At 41.5% G+C, this 20,264-nt stretch overlaps 2 protein-coding genes across 2 annotated transcripts; both read left to right on the top strand.

Annotated features, from left to right (window-relative positions):
* Nucleotides 1–6,234: 6,234 nt before the first annotated feature.
* Nucleotides 6,235–7,182, top strand: LOC108408112 (olfactory receptor 2G3-like). The gene has a single exon (XM_017677871.2). The coding sequence runs from the start codon at nucleotides 6,235–6,237 to the stop codon at nucleotides 7,180–7,182; it is 948 nt and encodes a 315-aa protein (XP_017533360.2).
* An 11,254-nt stretch (nucleotides 7,183–18,436) lies between these two features.
* On the top strand, nucleotides 18,437–19,384 carry LOC108408114 (olfactory receptor 2G3-like). Its single transcript, XM_017677873.3, has one exon. It carries the CDS (start codon nucleotides 18,437–18,439, stop codon nucleotides 19,382–19,384), a length of 948 nt encoding a protein of 315 aa, XP_017533362.3.
* Nucleotides 19,385–20,264: the final 880 nt, after the last annotated feature.

Below are 20,264 nucleotides of genomic sequence, written 5' to 3'. Positions count from 1 at the left end.
TGTTTCCTTTAGGGTACCTATAGCCATTCTATCCTGAGAGCTCCCTCCTTGCTGAACCTTCTCCCGAGTAATGGGCTCCCTCAGGACTGGAAGGTTCTTGAGATGACACTGGGATCAATTTGGATGTGTCCCTAGAGACTCTCTGGTCCCTAATACCCATGGGCCTCATTATTACACCAACCAGGTATCTCCCATGTGTTGCTGAGATGTGGCAACTTCTGGAGACTGGCTGAAATAGGACTCTTTGTAGACCAAGATATGGCTGCCGGAACTGCCCAAGGCAGTTGTGGGACACAGGTGTGGAGTAGGGCTGTGTACTGCACCTGGGGTCAGGGTGGGAGGACAGGTAAGGGGCATGAAGGACAAGACCAGGAGCCAAGGAAGGCTACTCTCAACAGATTGCTGTCAGCCGTAGCTCTGTGTCACCTATAGATGGCACAGAAGCAGCAGAGCCCAGTGAGGTCCAGATTTTAGAGAAAGACACCTCTGGGTTGTATCCTTTAATACTGTGCAACATCAGGTGAGCTACTCTCTCTGAGTGCCAATTTCCTTTTTTTTCCCAAAAATTCAGAATTTCTGAAAAGGACTTGTGAGGATAAAGTAATACAACAATAATAGCTACTTATCTTTGAACATGAACTTCTCTAATCTAACAGTGTTAAACTTTACATGTACTATTTCAATTAATCATCAGGACAATCCTTTGAGATAAATACTATTATTATCACTGGTTTTTAGAAAAGGATGTAGATACACAAAATTTAGATGACTTTTTCAATGTCTTATTCTGCTAATTAGTGATGGAATCAGAACTAGAAGCCAGGTCTGATTCTAGTGCTCAGTCTCTTAACCATCATCCTATCTTGGATGTAAAGTAACTGGTCCATGGTAAGAGCTTAGTGAAAATGGGCGTTATTCCTGCCTTGGGCCATGTTAATGTGATTCCAATAGGCAAAGCCTAAGACTGTAAGAGAAGCACATTTAAGGAAAATAATAGAAAGACTATCCACGCATTCTTGATTTCATTTCTTCTGTCTTCTGTTTAACTTTGTTCATTTCAGTTAACAAATTGCCAAGAAGATGATTTGAATTGTGCTGGGAGTAGATAACCTGGGTAGAAGTCTTCAAGGAAGATTTTGATAGTTTTTAAAGAGAAAGTGATGAAGAAACCACGGAACTGAGAGTTCATTCTTGCAACAAACTCACTCTTAAACCACTGGCATAACTTCATAAAGTCATGAATCCAATATCTATTAACCCTACCCATACCCTGTGCTAAGGATTGGAGATAGAAAGGTAAGACATCATTCTCCATTTTTGAGGAGTTTAATAAACCAGTCTGTGTACCAGGATAGGTATGGGGAGTAATAGAAGCAAAGTAGGGTGTTATCAGAGCCCAGAGGAAGGATAAGTGTGGTGGGAATCACAGAAGACTTCCATGACTAGGATTTTACCAACAGGAGAAAAACACAAAGGGCATTTCATCTGGGGAGTAATTTTGTAATAATAGCAATAATATCAACTGATGCTTACTGCTATAGTGTTACATATACTAAATATTAGTTAATCTTCACAAAAACCTTCAAGTTCTATGTTATTCTTCCAGTTTTGCAGATGATGAAATGGATGTTTAGTGAAGTTAATGACTTTCTCTTGGTTCTGCTGTTGGTAAGCAGAGAGAACTGGATTCAAACCTAATTTTCGTTGACCCCAGAGCCTCTACTGCCTCCTTGGTATATACTGCCTCACGGAGAACAGTTTTATGACAGGACCTGAAATATGTGGAGGATGGTGAAGGAGTTGAATTGTCTTCAGCTGGAGTCAGCTAAACCTTTCCAGTGAAGGGCTAGATAGTAAAATTGTAGGCTTTGCAGGACACATACAGTTTCTATCAAGGCTTCTCAGCTCTTGCTGTAGAGCAACAGCAGCCACAGACATAAAAGAAATAACTTTTTCAGTCATCTTAAAATGCAAAAACCATTCCTAGCTAGTGGCTCATATGAAAGGCCTGAGGGTTAAGCAGAAGTACAGGAAATAAAGCTAGAACACCAGGTAGGTAAGAATCAGAGTCCACAGGGCATGCAGCACCAACTCTGGCATTTGGACCTTAGTTCACAGACAACAGGCATCCTTGGAGGACTGTTAAGCAGGGGAATAGCATGGTGAGCTCTGCCTTTGTGAACAGTGTCTCTAGTGGTGTGTAGGGTGGGCTGGATGGGAAGAAAGACAAAACAGGGAAGATCAGGGAAGAAGCCATTGTTCTCCTTCAGGGAACTACTCTTCTGGGATATTTCTTGTCCACATTGTGTCTTGGATCTTTTATAGTCCTGTGATTTAAATACAGTTGCTACTTAACAACTTTTCAAGTAGTCTGTATTTCCCTAATTTGATTCTTAGAACATTCCCTCAAAGGAGACAAGAATAAAGCATTTCAAACAGGAAAACGTAACAAAGATTTAAAGCGGGCTTTACAACAGTGTTCTCCCGTTGGCTTCTAGCCTGCCCTTTTTCTCAGGCTCTTCCTTCCCTTCCTTACGGAGCCCAAGTGGAGCCTGCTCAAGAGGCAGCAGGTAGTCCCGCCTGGGTACCAAGCACGGCCTCGAGGGAGTGCCATACCTGCAAAAATAAGAGAGTAGACACTTTAAATTTTAATCTCTTATAATTTTGCCTTACAATTATCTAATACTATATCCCCACTTTCTTTCAGGTTTCTTTGGTTCTCGTTATTGCCGTGTTATTTTGTTTAATTATTGGGCAGATTAATCACCAGAGGTATTTTTTTTGTAAATGGAGCTTAAAATTTGCCCTCTAGCAACTTGCACAAATTATTTCTAATTTTTTTGCTTTGAATGTGAAGCAATCATAATACCCTGAATGATATGGCCTTATAGCTTATTCTTAGATACTTCTAAAAACAAAGAGCTTGCCATTTCACTCTCCCCACTAACAGTAGCATGTTTAATTATTGGGCAGATTAATCACCAGAGGTATTTTTTTTTTGTAAACAGAGCTTAAAATTTGCCCTCTAGCAACTTGCACAAATCATTTCTAATTTTTTCTCTGGGAACACATAACACATTTCCACCTTTTTCTTTATGACAACTTTCAGAATATTTGGTAAGATCTCTGTTCCTCATAAGTCTACAAGCTAAATTTTCTCACTCTCTCCCACTCTTCCTTAAATAACATGGTTTCACAGGTCCTTTATTGATAAGCTCTCTCCTCTGTATAGACAAGCTCTAGTTTTTCATTTTCTATTTTAAATTTCAGGTCCAAGAATTAAAATCAGTGCTCTGGGCAGCCCTTCGGCTCTTTGCTTGACTCTTCTAACTCTCAGTTTTCTCAGTTGTAAGATGCAATCAATAGTAGGTATTGACTTTGTACCATTGTGGGATGACTATAGATAATGTATATAAATGGTCTGGACAAGTCCTGTTTAGAAATATATTGAGAGATATGTAAATCCAAGAGAAAGCTCCAAAATGAGGCTGGCACAATGGCTAACTCCATAGGAAGCAAGGTTCAGCACCAAGGATAGTCCCACCATAAATTGCTCCAATGGCTTGCCCCTCAGAGACCCAGCTCAGACCCAGTCCATTCATTTATCCAACATTTGTAAGGCCTAATCTATGCCAGGCACTATTCTAGAATCTGAAGATAAACAGTAAATCAAGAAGATAAAACTCCTGCATTTTTGTGAGGGCAACTGACAATTTAAAATTTTTTTTAGTACATTGGAAGATGCTAACTACTACAAAGAAAGAGGTAAAATAGGAGATGGGGATAGGGAGTGTAGGATATTTCAGTTTAAACAGGATGTTAGAAAAGACTTAAGTCTTCCCTGAGAAGAAGATATTTGAACAAATATTTGAAGGAGATGAGGGTGTGACCATAAAGATAGCTGGGGAAAGAGAATTTCTGCAAAAGCTCTGAGATAAGAGCATGTCCGCATGAGGAGCAGGTAACAGTTGTATGGCTGTAGCAGATGCAGTAAGAGGTGAGCAGTAGGAGATAAGGCCAGGGAGGTGATGAGGAACTTGGAGCCCCCATGAGGACTGGTTTTTCTTCTGAATGCTACAGGATTTTGATAAAAGGACTTACATGATGTTTAAATGATCTGACCTATGTTTGAATAGGCTTAATCTAGTTACAGGGCTAAGAACAGACTGAGAGAAGAGAGTGGAAGCCGTAGAACTAATGAGGGAATATTGCAGTATTTCTGGCAGGAGAAGATGATGATTTGGACCAGAGCAGTGATGGTGTAGAAGATGCGTGATATTTTTGGGGATATAATATTTTAAAGGGAACCAACAATAATTGTTGTTGTGGGGAGTGGGAGAAAGAGAAAAATTAGATTTTAAGGGTGTTTGTTTTTTGTTTTTGTTTTTTACCTAAGCCACATTAAAGGATGGAATTGCCAGTAATTGGGCTGAGTATGACTGAGAGGAGCAGGTTCATAGGGGATTGGAAGTTTGAGGTAGAAAATGTTAATTCTAATATGCCTACTAGATATGCAAATGAAGATAGATGTTAAGTAGAGAAAGGAGATCTGGGATGGAGATATATTTCTGATTTATCAGCATACACCAGTATTTAAAGTCTAGGTCATATCCAAAATAGAGTGAGGATTTAAATTCAGATCCTATACTATTGCATACCACCTCTAACATGAGCATCAATTCATTTTTCTCATCTATGTGAGCCTGAGTCCTGCTCATGGCTTTATGTGGTGTTATTTTTAATACAGATTGATAGCTATCAACCTTTTCAGTACCAGTGCAACATCTCAGATATTGAAATTCTGAGCCAAGATTTTGGGGTTCTCTATGAAAAACTTGACAATTTGCAATGCTGTGCAATATGCACTTTCTGCCCTCTATATGTTAACACACAGGTCAGTTTTCTCTCATAATGTCGCATAAAGTGGGCCTATTTTTTGTTTGGTGACATGGTAAACTCTTCATGGCATGAGGGACACACTCCAGCTTAATGTGGTGCCAGACCATGGAATTTGAAGTTTGAGTCTTGACTGTATCACCTACTCTCCATCTGACCTTTGCTGGCTGATTTTATGACATGAAAATAATGATACTGAGCTCAATGGGTGTGGAGATAATCTAAGGAGAACACATATATTCTAACATTTTTATAGAGTATTATTTTATGAATGATCATTCCTTCTTTTAGATCTGGAAAAGATGCTTATCCAGCTGTTAGTATTCTGCTAAAGTCATTTAGGGACTAGCAGAAGGGTTAAGAGAAAAGGAATAGTCAGTTACATGTTCCGTTTGGCAGGCTTGTCAAGGTGGGATGGGGGATTGAATTCAGATCAAACTGAAGATACAGTCCCACCCACTGCTCAACCCTGTCCTGTGAGCAAATGGCCATGGAGAAGTCCTTACCAGTTTTTAAGAAAACTTCCCAGATACATAGGCATCTCATTCCCAGATAAATATTCACTTTCTTGAGAAATGCCAGGGCATAGAAGTTTTCTCTAGGTTTTAGTTCTTGAGTATCTGGCCATTTTTACATGTCAATTCATGATTTATAGTTGTAACCACTGCAGGTTGGGCTGGAAAGGTGGGAGTGAGAAGATAAAATTTCTAGGGGAAGATTTCTCTTCCCAGAAAAGTTTATTTGAAACATCCTGTTATCCTAAAATTCTTGGCATGCGGTTTTTCAAAAGTACAGCATCAGAGAGGAAGAAGACAAAGAGAAGCAGCTAGGGTTTTTATTTATTTCACATTTATGCTCTCCTTTGCAGTACTTATCAGTCTTGTATTTGAAAGAATGACTTTTGGAACTACAGAGAGCTCTAGAACACTTTGGTTCACTGTAAATTTTTTTACAGTAAAATTTTTATGGTAAAAATTTTGTATTTCCCTACCCTACTTACTTTGGTTTAGGGTGTGTGTGTGTGTGTGTGTGTGTGTGTGTGTGTGTGTTCTTCAAAATAAGACTTCTGCTGGTAAAATTCTTTCCATGGGTCTCTCAAAATTTCATCAGAGCTAGTTAGTTAGACAAACCAATAAATATCTACAGAACTGCTACCAAGTGCCTGGAGTAATGCTAGGCCAGTTTGGATAGAATGTTTCCTGATGGTAGAGGTGAATATCTTGTTGAATTGTTTAGCTCTGAGATGCCTCTGGTCCCTGCATCTATGGTCTCACATGGTGTTTTCTCGCTGAGACTACAGGGGAAATATGTCCTCTTTCTTTCCTCAGAAGGACAGCCATGCATAGCCAAGGCTTGAGAAATCACAGCTCTGTAACTGAGTTTATCCTCCTGGGCTTCTCCAGAAATCCCAGGACCAACTGGATCCTTTTCTTCCTCTTCTTCTTCCTTTATTTATTTACAGTATTGGGCAATGGGCTCATTGTTACCCTGATCAGAGTAGATGCACACCTCCACACCCCCATGTACTTCTTCCTCAGCATTCTCTCTCTACTGGATCTCAGCTATGCCACCACCACAGTGCCCCAGATGTTGATCCATCTAGTAAGCAAGAATAAGACCATCTCTTATGGTGGGTGTGTGGTCCAGATGTACATTTTCCTGACCTTGGGCATCACTGAGACTTGGATTTTTGCAGCCATGGCCTATGACAGATACATTGCCATATGCTATCCACTCCACTATGGAGTCAAGATGAGCCAAACCCTGTGTATACTCCTGGTAGTCAGCTCTGCCCTTTGTGGTCTCACCTGTGCCCTCATTTACACAGTCTTTGCAATGACTCTTCCCTACTGTGGCCCTAATGAGATCAATCACTTTTTTTGTGAAATTCCTGCTGTCTTGAAGCTGGCCTGTGCAGATACATCCCTCAATGACCATGTGGACTTTCTCTTGGGTTTCATCTTGCTCCTGATCCCATTATCCCTCATCCTGGCCTCATATGTTCGCATCTTCATGGCTATTCTAAAGATTCACTCCATGCAGGGGAAGATCAAGGCCTTCTCCACCTGTGCCTCCCATATCACTGTGGTCACCATGTTCTGTATTCCATGCATGGTCATGTATATGAGGCCTGGTTCTGAAGCCTCCCCAGAGGATGACAAGAAGTTGGCCTTGTTCTACAACGTTGTTTCTGCCTTTCTCAACCCCATCATTTATAGCCTCCGGAACAAGGATGTGAAGAGTGCTTTCCTCAAGTTAATTGGAATGAGTGCAGACACTCAATAGGCCACAGGCTGGTACTGTCTGCAGTGCTTCTTGTCTCTGTGTATACTAATTACACCTTCACTGAAGTCACTGAGTTGAATAAAGTCATCGAGGAACCCAGGATGAGGGAGATACCTAGGGAAAAAAACACTTTCGCACTAATTTGCCCACTGGAAACATCAGGAAGGACTCAGAACTGTGTTGAAGGCTTAAATATATCACTGACTTTCTATGACTTTGGAAAAGTCACCTCACTTCTCTGGGATTTAATTTCCATATCTGTAAAACATGTTTCCTGATATTCATTGTGCCTAAATAATAATAATAACTAACTTTGTTGATCTCTTTCCACACAACAGTCACTAAGTGCTTTATATGTACTTATTAATTCTTCTAACAACTCTAGAGGAAGGTATTACTATCCTCTTCATGCAGATAAAGACATTAAGGCACAAGAAGATTAAATAAGTTGCCAAATGCCACCCAGTTAGAAAGTCACACAACTGAGATTTGAACCCAGGTAGTATAGTTCCATAGCCCCGGATCTTATCTACTATATTATGCCACATCTCAAGTAGTCAATATTTGTGAAGCTCAGCTAATGGATGGGATAATGTTAAGGAAAATTTAAAACACTTAAGATTATTATTCTAAGTCACAATTATAGAGTCAGACCCATGAAGTCTAGAGCTCTAGTGGATACTTCTGGTCTTCCTTACCATAGAGCCTAAGCAAATAGCATTGTGCAGTGGAATGTTAAGTTCTCAATAAATGTTCGTTGAGTGATGTTTCTCAACCCCATCCTTATCCCTGGTCTGCAATCTCCCCAGTTCTTTTTTCAGCTCTTCTTTTCACTTCTACTTTCATGTGTCTCTCTTATTTCCACTGTATCTTCCCCCTGAGGCTTCAAGCAACCCAGACATTTATTTATAAAGAAGTATTTTGGTTTCCACAACTGACTCACCCTTAAATTCCTTCAGCTACCAGAGAGACCAGGAGGATGGTGGGAAGAGCCCTGGACATTGGTCTTGATTTGATTTGTTGAGATCTTGGAAAAACCACCTAATCTCTCTGAAACTCAGTCCCCCACCATCTATAAAATGGAGATAATGACCATATCTGACTCTGGCTATTTCATAAAATTATTTTAAGTGGAAACCGACCTTGAAACTTAAATAATTGTATAAATTATCTTTAGAGAGTCATTTTATTCAAATCTAGATATGTGGAAAATGTTCATGAAGTTATTAATGGTAGCTGGTGTTTTTAAACTACAAATGTTAAGATCAGGTATACTGTGAGGTTAGCATGTATGAGCTGGATACTCAAGATTGTAAATCACTGCATATCCAGAAAGTCATATCTTTGATACACATACACACACCCAAATTAGTGAGTCATAATCACATCATGAACTACCACATTAACCAGGAAATAAACTATTTCTAGCGCCATGAAAGCAAATACAATTTCTATCACTCTGGATTCAGATAAATATTAAATTGTTTTGTAAAAAGCAACACAGGTGAATCTTTTAAATCAGGTATTCTCTACATGTCTTTCTAATAGGATTAAATTAACAAAATATTCTGTTGCTTTTAGCTGCTTAAAACAAGTTTTATTTCTAAACCAAGGATCATCTGAGTGTTAAGGAAACCCCAAAAGACTGCCAAGTGCTAAGAGAGTGCTTTGCTCATTAGCAACATAAAGATAAATTTAAGGAATTTCCAGCCTAGGGAGCTCTTAGCATTCCCCAAACATTAAGGGAATGTAAGTTCTAAGAGTGATGATGAACTGTGACAAGAGAAGAGTCTGAAGTCTCAGGGTTCTTGCCTGAAGATCACAGCCTCTAAGGAGAGAAGCCCTAGGGAAAGAGGAGTCTTTATTGTCTGGAGAAAAAAAATGGAATTGTATAACATGTTGATTGTGTTTCTTGGGGGCTTGTTAGAAAAATTGCTCTGGGGTCATTAGAGGGGGTATGTGAGGATCATCTGCTGGAAACTAATGGGGCTTCCTTCTTAGAGCTCTCAGAACAGCTGGAACCCACAGAAGGCCTACTCAATCTCCCTACCTCCTAAGATGATCCTCCTACTATGACCAGTCCTGACACTCAGATCTCTGCATAAGCTATTCCACCTGGAGTGCTCTCTCCTCCACTTGCCTACTATCTCCTCACTCATCCAAAGGTCTCATACAGGACTCTCCTTCAAGAAGTTTGTACCTGTAGCCCAGATGAAAGTTTTTTCTTCTCTCTGAACTCTCAGCAATATGAGTAAGCACTGAACTGTGGCCTGAGAAACACATAGAACACTAGGCTGGAAGAGATCTGAAAGGGCCCAAACCCTATTTTGTCCTTAAGTCCTTTAGACAGCAAGAACAGCTCATGTTCCATTCAAATACATTTTCATAAGGCTCAGAGGCATGTAGACTGGAATGTCCTTTCTCTCATTCATGATTTGAAAAAAAAAAGTCTTAGCAAACTGGAAATAAAAGGAAATTTCCTCACCCCAACATCTACAAAGAACCTCCAGCATTACACATCAGTGAAAGACGAAGTGATTTCTTCCCAAAATCAGTACCAAAACAAGACACTCTCACCACTCCTATTCAAAATAGTACTGGAAGTCCTATCCAGTGCAATAAGGCAAGAAAAGAGAAAATAGGAAAGGAGAGATAACACTGTCTGATTTGCAGATAAACTAGTTGCCTATGTAAAAAAAAAGCAAAGGTTCTACATAAAAACTCCTAGAATTAATTATGGGTTTAACAGTGTTATAGGATACAAGATTAACACACAAGAATCCGTTATATTTCTACATACAAGCAATGAACAATTAGACACTAAAATTAAATACATAAAATTGTTTACAATAGTTCAATTAAAATTAAATACTTAGGTATAAATTAACAAAACATGTACAGTATCTGTGTGATGAACTGCAAAACAATGGAGAACTAAATAAAAGAAGTAAATAAATGGAGAGACATTTTGTGTTCTTGGATTGAAAAACTCAACATAGTAAAGATACCAATTCTCCCCTAATTAATTTTACAGTTTAGTGCAATTCCTATCAAAATCCTAGGAGGAATTTTTGTCGATATAGACAGTCTGATCTGAAAATTTATAAAAAGAAAAAGGAACTAGATTAACTAAAGTAATTTTGAACCAAATATAACAGTAACAGACAGCAACAATGACAGCTTCTAGGAAAGAAGGAGAATCTGATTTCAAGAGTTGTCATATTATATTATCTTAAATGTCTAGTTTGCAATAATAACAAAAAAAACAAGATATGCAAATAAACAAGAAAGGTGGCCTATGCACAGGGGAAAGGCAGCCAATAGAAATGGTCCCTGAGGAAGTGCAATTGTGGACTTTTATAAAGACAGAGATATAAATCAGCTATTTTAAACATGTTCAAAGAATTGAAATCATATCCAAAGAGTTAAAAGAAATTATGAAAGGTAATGTCTTACCAATATTTATAAAGAGAGAAATAACAAAACAGAACCAAATATAAATTCTAAAGTTGAAAAGTACAATAACTGAAATTTAAAAATTCAGTAGAGGGCTTCAACATAAGATTGAGCAAGCAGAAGAAAGAATCAGGAAACTTGAAGATTGGTCACATGAAATCTTCTAATTGAAGAACAGAAAGAAAAAAATGTAGAATCAAATAAGATTTACTGAAGTGAAGTAAAGGTGGTTCAATATTCATGTATCAATCAATGTGATATACCACATTAACAAAAAAGGATAAAAGTTATATGATCATCTCAACAGATGCTGAGAAAGCATTTGACAAAATTCAACATCCATTCATGATACAAAATTTCAATGGTGAAATTTTAAAGCTTTTCTTCTAAGGCAGGAACAAGATGAGGATGTTCACTTTCAACACTTTTATTCAACAGAGTACTGAAATCCAAGCCAATCAGACAAGAAAAAGAAATGAAAGGCATCCAAATTGATAAGGAAGAAGTAAAACTATCACTATTGGCAGATGACATGTTATTATATATAGAAAACCCTACAGACTCCACCAAAAAACATTAGGATTATTAAATGCATTCAGTAAAGTTTCAGGATACAAAATAAATGTGCAGATATTGGTTGTGTTTCTGTATACTAGTAATGAGCTAGCAGACATAGAAATGAAGAAAACTATCCCATTTTGATTGGCATCAAAAAGAATAAAATACCAGGAATAAATTTAAACAAGTAATTGAAAGACCTGTACTCTGAAAACTATAAGACATTGATGAAATAAACTGAAGATGACACAAATAAATGGAAAAACACTCCATGCTCTGGATAGGAAGAATTAATATTGTCAAAATGGCCATCCTGCTCAAGGCAATTTACAGATTCAGTGCAATTCCTATCAAAATAACAACAACCTTTTTCAATGAACTAGAACAAATAGTTCTAAAATTCATATGGAACCACAAAAGACCCTGAATAGCCAAAGCAATCCTGACAAAGAAGAACAAATCTGGGGGGATTATGCTCCCCAACTTTAAGCTCTACTACAAGGCTACAGTAATTAAAACAGTTTGGTACTGGCACAAGAACAGACCCATAGATCAATGGAACAGAATAGAAAGCCCAGATATAAATCCACACTTATATGGCCAATTAATATACAATAAAGGAGCCATGGATATACAATGGGGAAAAGACAGCCTCTTCAACAACTAGTGTTGGGGAAACTGAATAGCTACATGTAAGAGAATGAAACTGGATTACTGTCTAACTCCATACACAAAAGAAAATTTGAAATAGATCAAAGACCTGAATGTAAGTCATGAAACCATAAAACCCTTAGAAGAAAACATAAGCAAAAATTTCTTGAACATAAGTATGAGCAACTTTTCCTGGACACATCTCCTTAGGCAAGGGAAACAAAATAAAAAATGAGTAAATGGGATGCATAAAACTGAGAAGCATCTGTACAGTAAAGGACACCATCAGCAGAACAAAAGGCATCTTACAGTATGGCAAAATATATTCATAAATGACTCATCTGATAAGGGGTTAACATCCAAAATATATAAAAAACTCATATGCCTCAACACCCAAAAAGCAGATAACCTGATTTAAAAAATGTATGGAGGACCTGAGCAGACATTTCTCCAAAGAAGGAATACAAATGGCCAACAGGCACATGAAAAGATGCTCCACATCACTAAAAACTTAGCATACATTCCATTTGATGAAATTTAACTTCTTTTTAAAAGGACATTTTGGTATTTTGCAGTTTAGTAATTCTCTGAAAAATCTGAGAAAGGAAAAAAGATTTAACATCTCCCCTTCCAATGCCTCTCTCCCATGGGCTTTCACAGATGCCCAGTACCCTGGCAGCATGAGTTTCCTAGAACTGTCTTAACAAAGTACCACAAACTAGGTGGCTTAAAACAACAGACTATTTCTCTCATTAGACCATGATCCTTTGGAGGGCACAGACCATGAGTCATTTTGTCCCTGTTCAAAATGTGATACAAATTAGGGGTTAATAAATATTTGTTGAATTGAACATACTAATAAGAGAAGGAATGGTGAAAAATTACTGGGACTTCTTAAAACACCATACTAATATCTACAACATACCCCCTAACCTCCCCTCCAGTGCTTGTGACAGATGATACGGATAGATCATGGCAGTCACGCCCAGTGAGCCTCAATGTAGCTCAAAATCTGTCACGATCCAGTGCTCTAGGCCATTGCTACCAACCAGCATTTGAAAATAAGATTACCATTTGCAATCTCTGAGTAACCTAATATTTGACTCCAATGACAGTGACTTCAACTCGAAGGCTACCTCAGACTTACCTTATGGAATCAAAGGGCTATCTCCCCACCTATGCTGAGGACTGATTCTGACCACAGTTATGGAGTACCTACCGTATGTCCTTCCCATTCAAGAAGCAGAGTGGGGTGGCTGGAGGAAGATGCTCTGGACCCTGGTCACTCTAATTATGAAAATATATATTTGTAGGACAAGCAAAACAGATCCACCATCTGACATACATGTGGAGCCAGTAATAACTTCCACATTATTACCTTTTGGGGGACAGTTTTTATCCCCTTGCCCTCTCTGTAGTGTTTGGCACCATATGCACTCCCTCCCTGGACGCTGGACCCCAGGGTTTGTGAGCACAAACTGTGTGCACACTTTACTGTATCTGTTTCATAATCATAGTTAATCCTCACTACTACCCTATAGTATTACTGCCACATTTTACTGATGAGGAGACAGCTACAGGGAGGCTGGGTTCTTGTCCAATTCTACACCATTAGTAAGTTCAGAACCAGGATTTGATCTTAGACCTTCCATCTGTTCAGGGCTTCGCTCCCATGTGAAATATTTATCAGCTACTTCATCCTGAGTCAGGTTCTGTGAAGGATCTCACAGTTGTTTGGCGCATATTCCCTTCCCAGCAGAGGCCACAAGATGTCAGAACACAGTGCAGGCCAGCACCCAGCAGGGCATGATGGACAGGGTGAAGCAGGGTTATGGGGGCTGAGAGCAGAACAGAGTCCTTCCCTGGCACCCCCCTGCCCCAACTCATTCCTCATAGTCCATTCATCATGACTGCCCAGCCCTCGCCCCTTGCATCTCTCAGTCTGTGCATTTACTCTAATAGATGTTCACACATCCGTCCCCTTGGATTGTGAGGCAGAGTAAGGAGAGGTGTGTAGAGAGCTTGGGATGGTCTTGAGGGGGGCTGTCAGGTGGCCTAGGCCTGAATGCCAGGCGGGAAGGTGAAATGTGTGCTCAGGGACTGGGGTGGTAGCTGTGAGGCCTGGAGAGTCCCACAGTACAGAGGCTCATTAGGAAGCTGCCTGATTATTCTCCCCGAGGATCAGGAGCAGAGTATTAAAACAAGGATCCAGCAGGCTCCTAGCTCATCCCTCACTGAGCACAGTGCCAGGTAAGTAGGAGAGGGGCAGAGGCAGGGCCCTGGCCATGCAGTCCCACCGCGGGCATGTGCTGCCTGGTGCTCCCCATCTTCCCTGTCTGTCTGACTGGTTGCTTGCCTCTCCACCATCCATGCGAGGCTCTCCAGGCCTGGGCATCTGCCTGTCCTGCTCCCTGACCTCTGTCCTGTGCTCACTGATTTCTCTGTACAGTGATCAGGCTGTCTCTTCATCTTTCTCTCTCCCTCTCTATTTGTTTCTTGGGTGTACTGCTCAGTTGAGGCGGTAGAGTATAAGGAGGCAAAGGCTGCTGCTACGAGCTGAGATTGTTGCCCCTCCTCTGCAGCCCACTGAGGACACAGGATGAGGCCCAGGCAGGAGGGATGAGGGTGGGCATTACTGGTTTTAATGGGGCTGTTTGGGGGTTCAGGAAGTCAGGGAGCTGGAGAGAGACATTGCAACTTGGAAGAGCTGTGATGCTCTTACTGATCCAAACAAGATACTGACATCCTAGCATTCCTCTGTGGCCTAGCCCTAAGCCAGGCTTCAGGATGGCTGGAAAGGAGGCTCATTGTGGGCTTGGATGCCCCCATTCATCTATTCCTGGACCTTCTCTCCCTCTCCCTCTGCACTCTCTGCTTTTCTTCAATCTGCAATAGCTCAGGCACCAGGCGTCAGGTCCAGGGGAACCTGAAAGAAGGAGAGGAGGGGAGCACAGAGGGACAGCAAAGTCCTCAACTCTTCCAGATGGATAGACAAGAGGCCCTCCTACCCCAGGACCAGCAGGACTGGTCCTAATGCTTCCCTGACATTGTGTCCCATCCTCTAATGGGGTCAGCAAGTTCATGACCACCCAGGCCAGGCGATCCTACCTGTGGACTGCCCTCACTCGTGCAAGCTGATTCTATTACTCTGAAACCTGCCTCTCTGGGATGCCTCTCACCTGTACCTCTTGGACCATCCAGACAAGTCTTACCTTTCTTCCACATGAAAGCCTTTCAGAGATTTGGCCTGAGCTTCCAGAATGCCCCTCATCTTTTATTCTGCATGACAGACATCCCCATTCGCTACAACTCGTCCTCACAGGATTTGGTTTCCAGACCCTTCCTCATAACCTGTGTCAGTTGTCCATAAGCCCCTGAAAATGTGGCCTCAGAAATGAGAAAGATGCCCCACATGTGGTCTGGCCACTGCAGACACAGTTCCATGCCACCTCCTGTGATCTGTCAACATCTGTCTTAGTGTTGTCACTTCACTTTGGCTTTTTAGAAGTTTCCTACACTGATCCACTTTCAGTCTTCAGGTATTCCTCCAATGAACTGGTGTCCTACCTGAGTTTGGTATAGTTGGCTTTCTGAGCCCATGGGAGGAACAGGGGTTATACATCTGTGCTAAAACATTTCTTTTTGTTGACATCAGCCTTTTGAATTATCAAGCTGAGACTTGAAATTCAGTTTCTAATCACTGGATCAGATCTTCTCCCTCACCATCTGCACAAGATGTTGTGAAAGAAGAGCCTGTGAGACTGGCTGGTCCATGGGAATACGATGTAGAATTTTCTGGTGGTCACAGTTACATAATCTGTGTCTACCTCATTCTTACCTCCTCCCCTTCCATTTCTACTCACTGAAGCCGACTCTCCTGGTCTGTGCTCTTGGTCCTATTGTGTCTGCTTCCTCGGAGACCATGCAATGTCCCTTCTCTCTCCTCTTTTGGCTTTCCTCCCACTGTATATACATTCTGAACTCTCTCCTACCTTAAGGAAACAACAACACACATCACTCCCTCCACATCATGTCCCAGTCTTAGCTATCTCATCTCACTCCTTCTCTTCACAGCCTGGTTCACTCCCCACCGCCTACTGCCTTCATCACTACACAGAAATTTCCCATAACCAAGCCAGTAATAACTTCCACATTATTACCTTTTGGGGGACAGTTTTTATCCCCTTGCCCTCTCTGTAGTGTTTGGCACCATATGCACTCCCTCCCTGGACGCTGGACCCCAGGGTTTGTGATGTCAAGCTCTCCTGCTTTTCTGGACACTCTTGCTCAAGCCCCATCTCTCCTGCTGATTTCTTCAATATTTGTGCTCCCTGGCTGCATCTTTGGAACCTCTGCTTGTTCACTCTCTCTCTAAGCTGTCCCTGAGAATTCTCATCCATTTTGTACCTTAATTAGCCTCCAACTTTTGATCCACCAGTCAGATCTCCTTCCTGAGCTTCAGGGCTCTCTGTCTAATTCTCTGATGGTCCAACCCTCAAGGATGCCCCACGTTTCAAGTCTGCATGTCTGTAACAGAACTCATCATTATCCTGTGATTTCCTGCCCCAACCCATCTCTCCCTCCTCCACCTCCGCCTAGGTTCTGTCTTGTAATGGCATTACTGTCAAGCTTCCCAAGCCTGAAACCTCAAGCTCAGCCTTTTCTCCTCCCTTATTGTCACCTGTGCCTCTCTCAGTTGATTCAGTTTCCTACAATCTTTCTAATCTCTCTTCTCTTCTTTGTTGTCTGGAAAGCTACCCTTCCTCCATCTTTTCCACATACCCCTCAACTGGTCTTCCTCCAATGACTTCATAACTTCCATCCAACTAGTGATGTTTCTAGAACCTAAGCCTCAATGAATTACTTGGCTGCTTAAAACCCATCTTTGACTTGCCATGGCCTAAATGATCAAGTCCATGCTGCTTATCAAGTTTTGCAATATCCTTTATAATCTTTTCCTTCCTACTCTGTGCAGATTAGCCTTCTGTCACACTTTATCGTATGTGCTCCCTGGTTGCATGAAGCTCTCCCTTGGTTATCGTCTTTTGTAACTGCTACTCCATCTGCTTGCAAAGCTCATCCTTGAGTTCTTTGCTTGGGTAATTTCTGCTCTTTCTTTAAGATTCACACCACATGTCCCCTTCTTGGAGAAGTCTAACTCCCAAAGGCTAGTCCCTCATTTCATGGACTCCCATGAAGCCCCATATATAGTTCTTTCACAGGAGTTATTACTGGACTGCCACTCCTTGTTCATTTGTCTCTTTCTTGTGTGGGTGTTTTGAGGGCAGATATTTTCACTTCCTAGTGCTTAGATCAGAGCTTTGGCTGCCAGGACATATTTCTCTCATAGTGCTAAACACATTGGAATGTGGTTTGTGTGTCTATTTCCCCAACTAGACTGTAAATTCCTTGAGGATTAGAAATATAACTTGCTTGTCTTGGTCTCTCCATCTCCTGGTACTGGGGCTGTAGGGAGTAGGTGCTCAGCATTTGTTGACCATTTCATGAATGATGCCATGAGGAAGAGGGTTTGACAGGAACCAACATCACTGAGCTCCTGCTCTGTGCTAGCCGTGGTGCCAGGTGCTTCACATACACTGTGCACACTTCACTGGATCTCTCCCTGGTAGGTATTCTGTAGATTTTATGAGCACCACAGTTGAAGTGCCATAACTTGAGCTCTAGTCCTCTGATCCCCAGACCCATATCTGTCCACTAGAACACACCACCTTTTATGGCAACACAAACAGGAAGTCAGTGCTGACTTTTAAGATGGAAACCAAACCCAAGCATGGTCTTTAACTGGGGCTCCCTACATTTCATAAATCTCAAATTCGGAAGAGAAAGGGACTTCAAGGGATAGATTACCACTGGAAGGGGTTGTCTGACGAGGCTGGAGGGGTTCAGAGACTCCATAGATGTCTTTAAACAAAACAGATAGCTATAATTCTGCCTCAATTATAGTTTTAGGGTCAAATAGGAAAGCCGTTTCCTTCAGGTGTGGGTAAGCTTAGGAAGAGGCAGAGTGGTGAGAAACTCTACCAAAAGTAAAATCAGATATGAGGAAGCTTTCACAGGCCCCAAAAATTCAAGAATCACAAATCTGGGGAAAGTTTTCTAAAAACATTTAACATTTCTAGAGTCATATATCTTCCTTACATTTATGACTTGCCCTTCCTATGTGCCTATTGTGTTCAGAAGTTTAAAACACCAAAGGAAAGGTTCTGAATATTTGATTTCAGAGAAGAATGAGGGGATAGCTTTAAACCTTCGTCATCCCACTCTGCAGCCGGGAGTAGGGGAGTAGAGCCCCAAGCAGTGCACGATGTAGTAGTAGCTCTTGAGAGAAAGGAAAGCAGGCGCCTTTGCTGGGTCTGAGAGTAGGGAAGGAAATGAGACCCTGTGGATCTTGAGAAAAAGTTTGGGCCTGAAAACAGAAAATGTCATGGAGTTTTCCCTCCCCTCCCCAGATTTGGCCTCACCCCAGGCAGACCTCATATTAGTCAGCAACTGAATGGCCATGGTTCCTGAATATACATCCTAAGCTGGGCCACTAGTAGGTCCATTTCTCTTCTGCAGCTGAAGAAGAATGCAAGACTTCTCCTGGGAGAACCACAGCTCTGTGTCTGAGTTTATCCTTCTGGGCTTCTCCAGGGATTATCGAATTAATGCAATCCTCTTCAACATCTTCCTCTTCCTGTACCTCTCTACACTTGTGGGCAATGGGCTCATTGTCACCTTGATTCACCTGGACTCCCGCCTCCACACACCCATGTACTTCTTCCTCAGTGTTCTCTCCATGCTAGACATGAGCTATGTCACCACCACTGTGCCCCAGATGTTGGTGCATCTGGTCTGCCAGAAGAAGACGATCTCCTATGTTGGGTGTGTGGCCCAGATGTACATCTTCCTGGTGCTCGGCATCACTGAAGGCTGGCTGTTCTCTGTCATGGCCTATGATAGATACGTGGCCATCTGCTACCCCCTGAGGTACAAGGTTATCATGAGCCCCTGGCTGTGTAGGGCAATGGTAGTCTTTTGTGGACTGTGGGGTGTCAGCTGTTCCTTAGTCTACACTGTCTTCACAATGCAGCTGCCCTACTGTGGCCCCAAGGAGATCAACCACTTCTTCTGTGAGGTCCCCGCTGTTCTGAAGCTAGCCTGTGCAGACACATCCCTCAATGATCGAGTGGATTTCATCCTAGGCTTTGTCCTTCTCCTGGTACCCCTTTCCTTCATTCTGGCCTCTTACATCCGCATCTTTGCCACCATCCTGAGAATCCGCTCAGCCCAGGGTCAACTCAAGGCCTTCTCCACCTGTGCCTCCCACATCACTGTGGTTACCATGTTCTGTGGGCCTGCCATGTTCATGTATATGAGCCCTGGAGCCAATGCCTCCCCAGAACGAGATAAGAAACTGGCCCTGTTCTACAATGTCATCTCTGCCTTTCTCAATCCCATCATCTACAGCCTCAGAAACAAAGATGTGAAGAGGGCTTTCCTCAAGTTAACAGGCTGGGGCAAGGCCTCTGAGTGAGGTCACTGGAGCACAGAAGTCCTTTCACCCCAATCCCACCCATCCCCCAATAGACAGGCAAAAATCACTGACTGGTAGTTAGGGGAGATGATATATAAAGGTAGGGAGCTGGGTGGGACTGGTTGTAGCTCCAGCAGCTCAAACATCAACAGACCAACAGATGCTAAGGCAGGAACTCTGTCTAATTCATTTCTGGTTTGCCAGAGCTCAGCAGACAGTCTGGCATAAACAAGCATCACTAACATTTGTTGACTGAATGTATGAGGATTGAGCCTATTAAATCAACTCAGGATGGTGGGGACAAAGTAACTCCCAGGACTCAGATAAGTGACTGTATTTTATCTCAATCAGTAGCATGGACACATCTGAAGAAACACAGTCTTAGGAAAAGGAAAAGTGACCTTAGGAAAAAGATTTGTCATTGTCCATCCAGCATGTCCATGGGAGTGCAGGCCATGAGTAATTGGTGAGCCCCTTCTAGGGTGAAGAGGGTCTGTCTTTGGAGGGGTCTTTAAGTACCCAGATGTAACATCACCCTAACCATATTAAAGTGTGTTGGAGCTCACACTTAACAGCAAACCATTACCTTGTAGGATTTCTGTGAGAGTTAATGTAGGTAAAGTTCTCAAAGGCGTGGGTCAACTCATTTCGCAATATGTTCAAGTATCAAGTCATTATGTTATACAACTCAAACTTACACAGTAGGTCAATTATACCTCAATTTAAAAGACAAAAAATTTTTAAAAATTGATAATACAAAGCCAACAACTGAATAGAAAATTGTGCAAAGGATACAAATATATGATTTAGTCATGAGTAAAATCAAAAGGCCTGATAAACATATGAATATGCTCAAATTCACTAGAAGTCAGGGAAGTAA

Source organism: Manis javanica, chromosome 4 (genome assembly GCF_040802235.1).
Source record: "Manis javanica isolate MJ-LG chromosome 4, MJ_LKY, whole genome shotgun sequence".
NCBI classification, from domain to species: domain Eukaryota; kingdom Metazoa; phylum Chordata; class Mammalia; order Pholidota; family Manidae; genus Manis; species Manis javanica.
The sequence above is the reverse complement of the archived record's forward strand: the minus strand, read 5'-3'. Positions and strand labels throughout refer to the sequence as shown.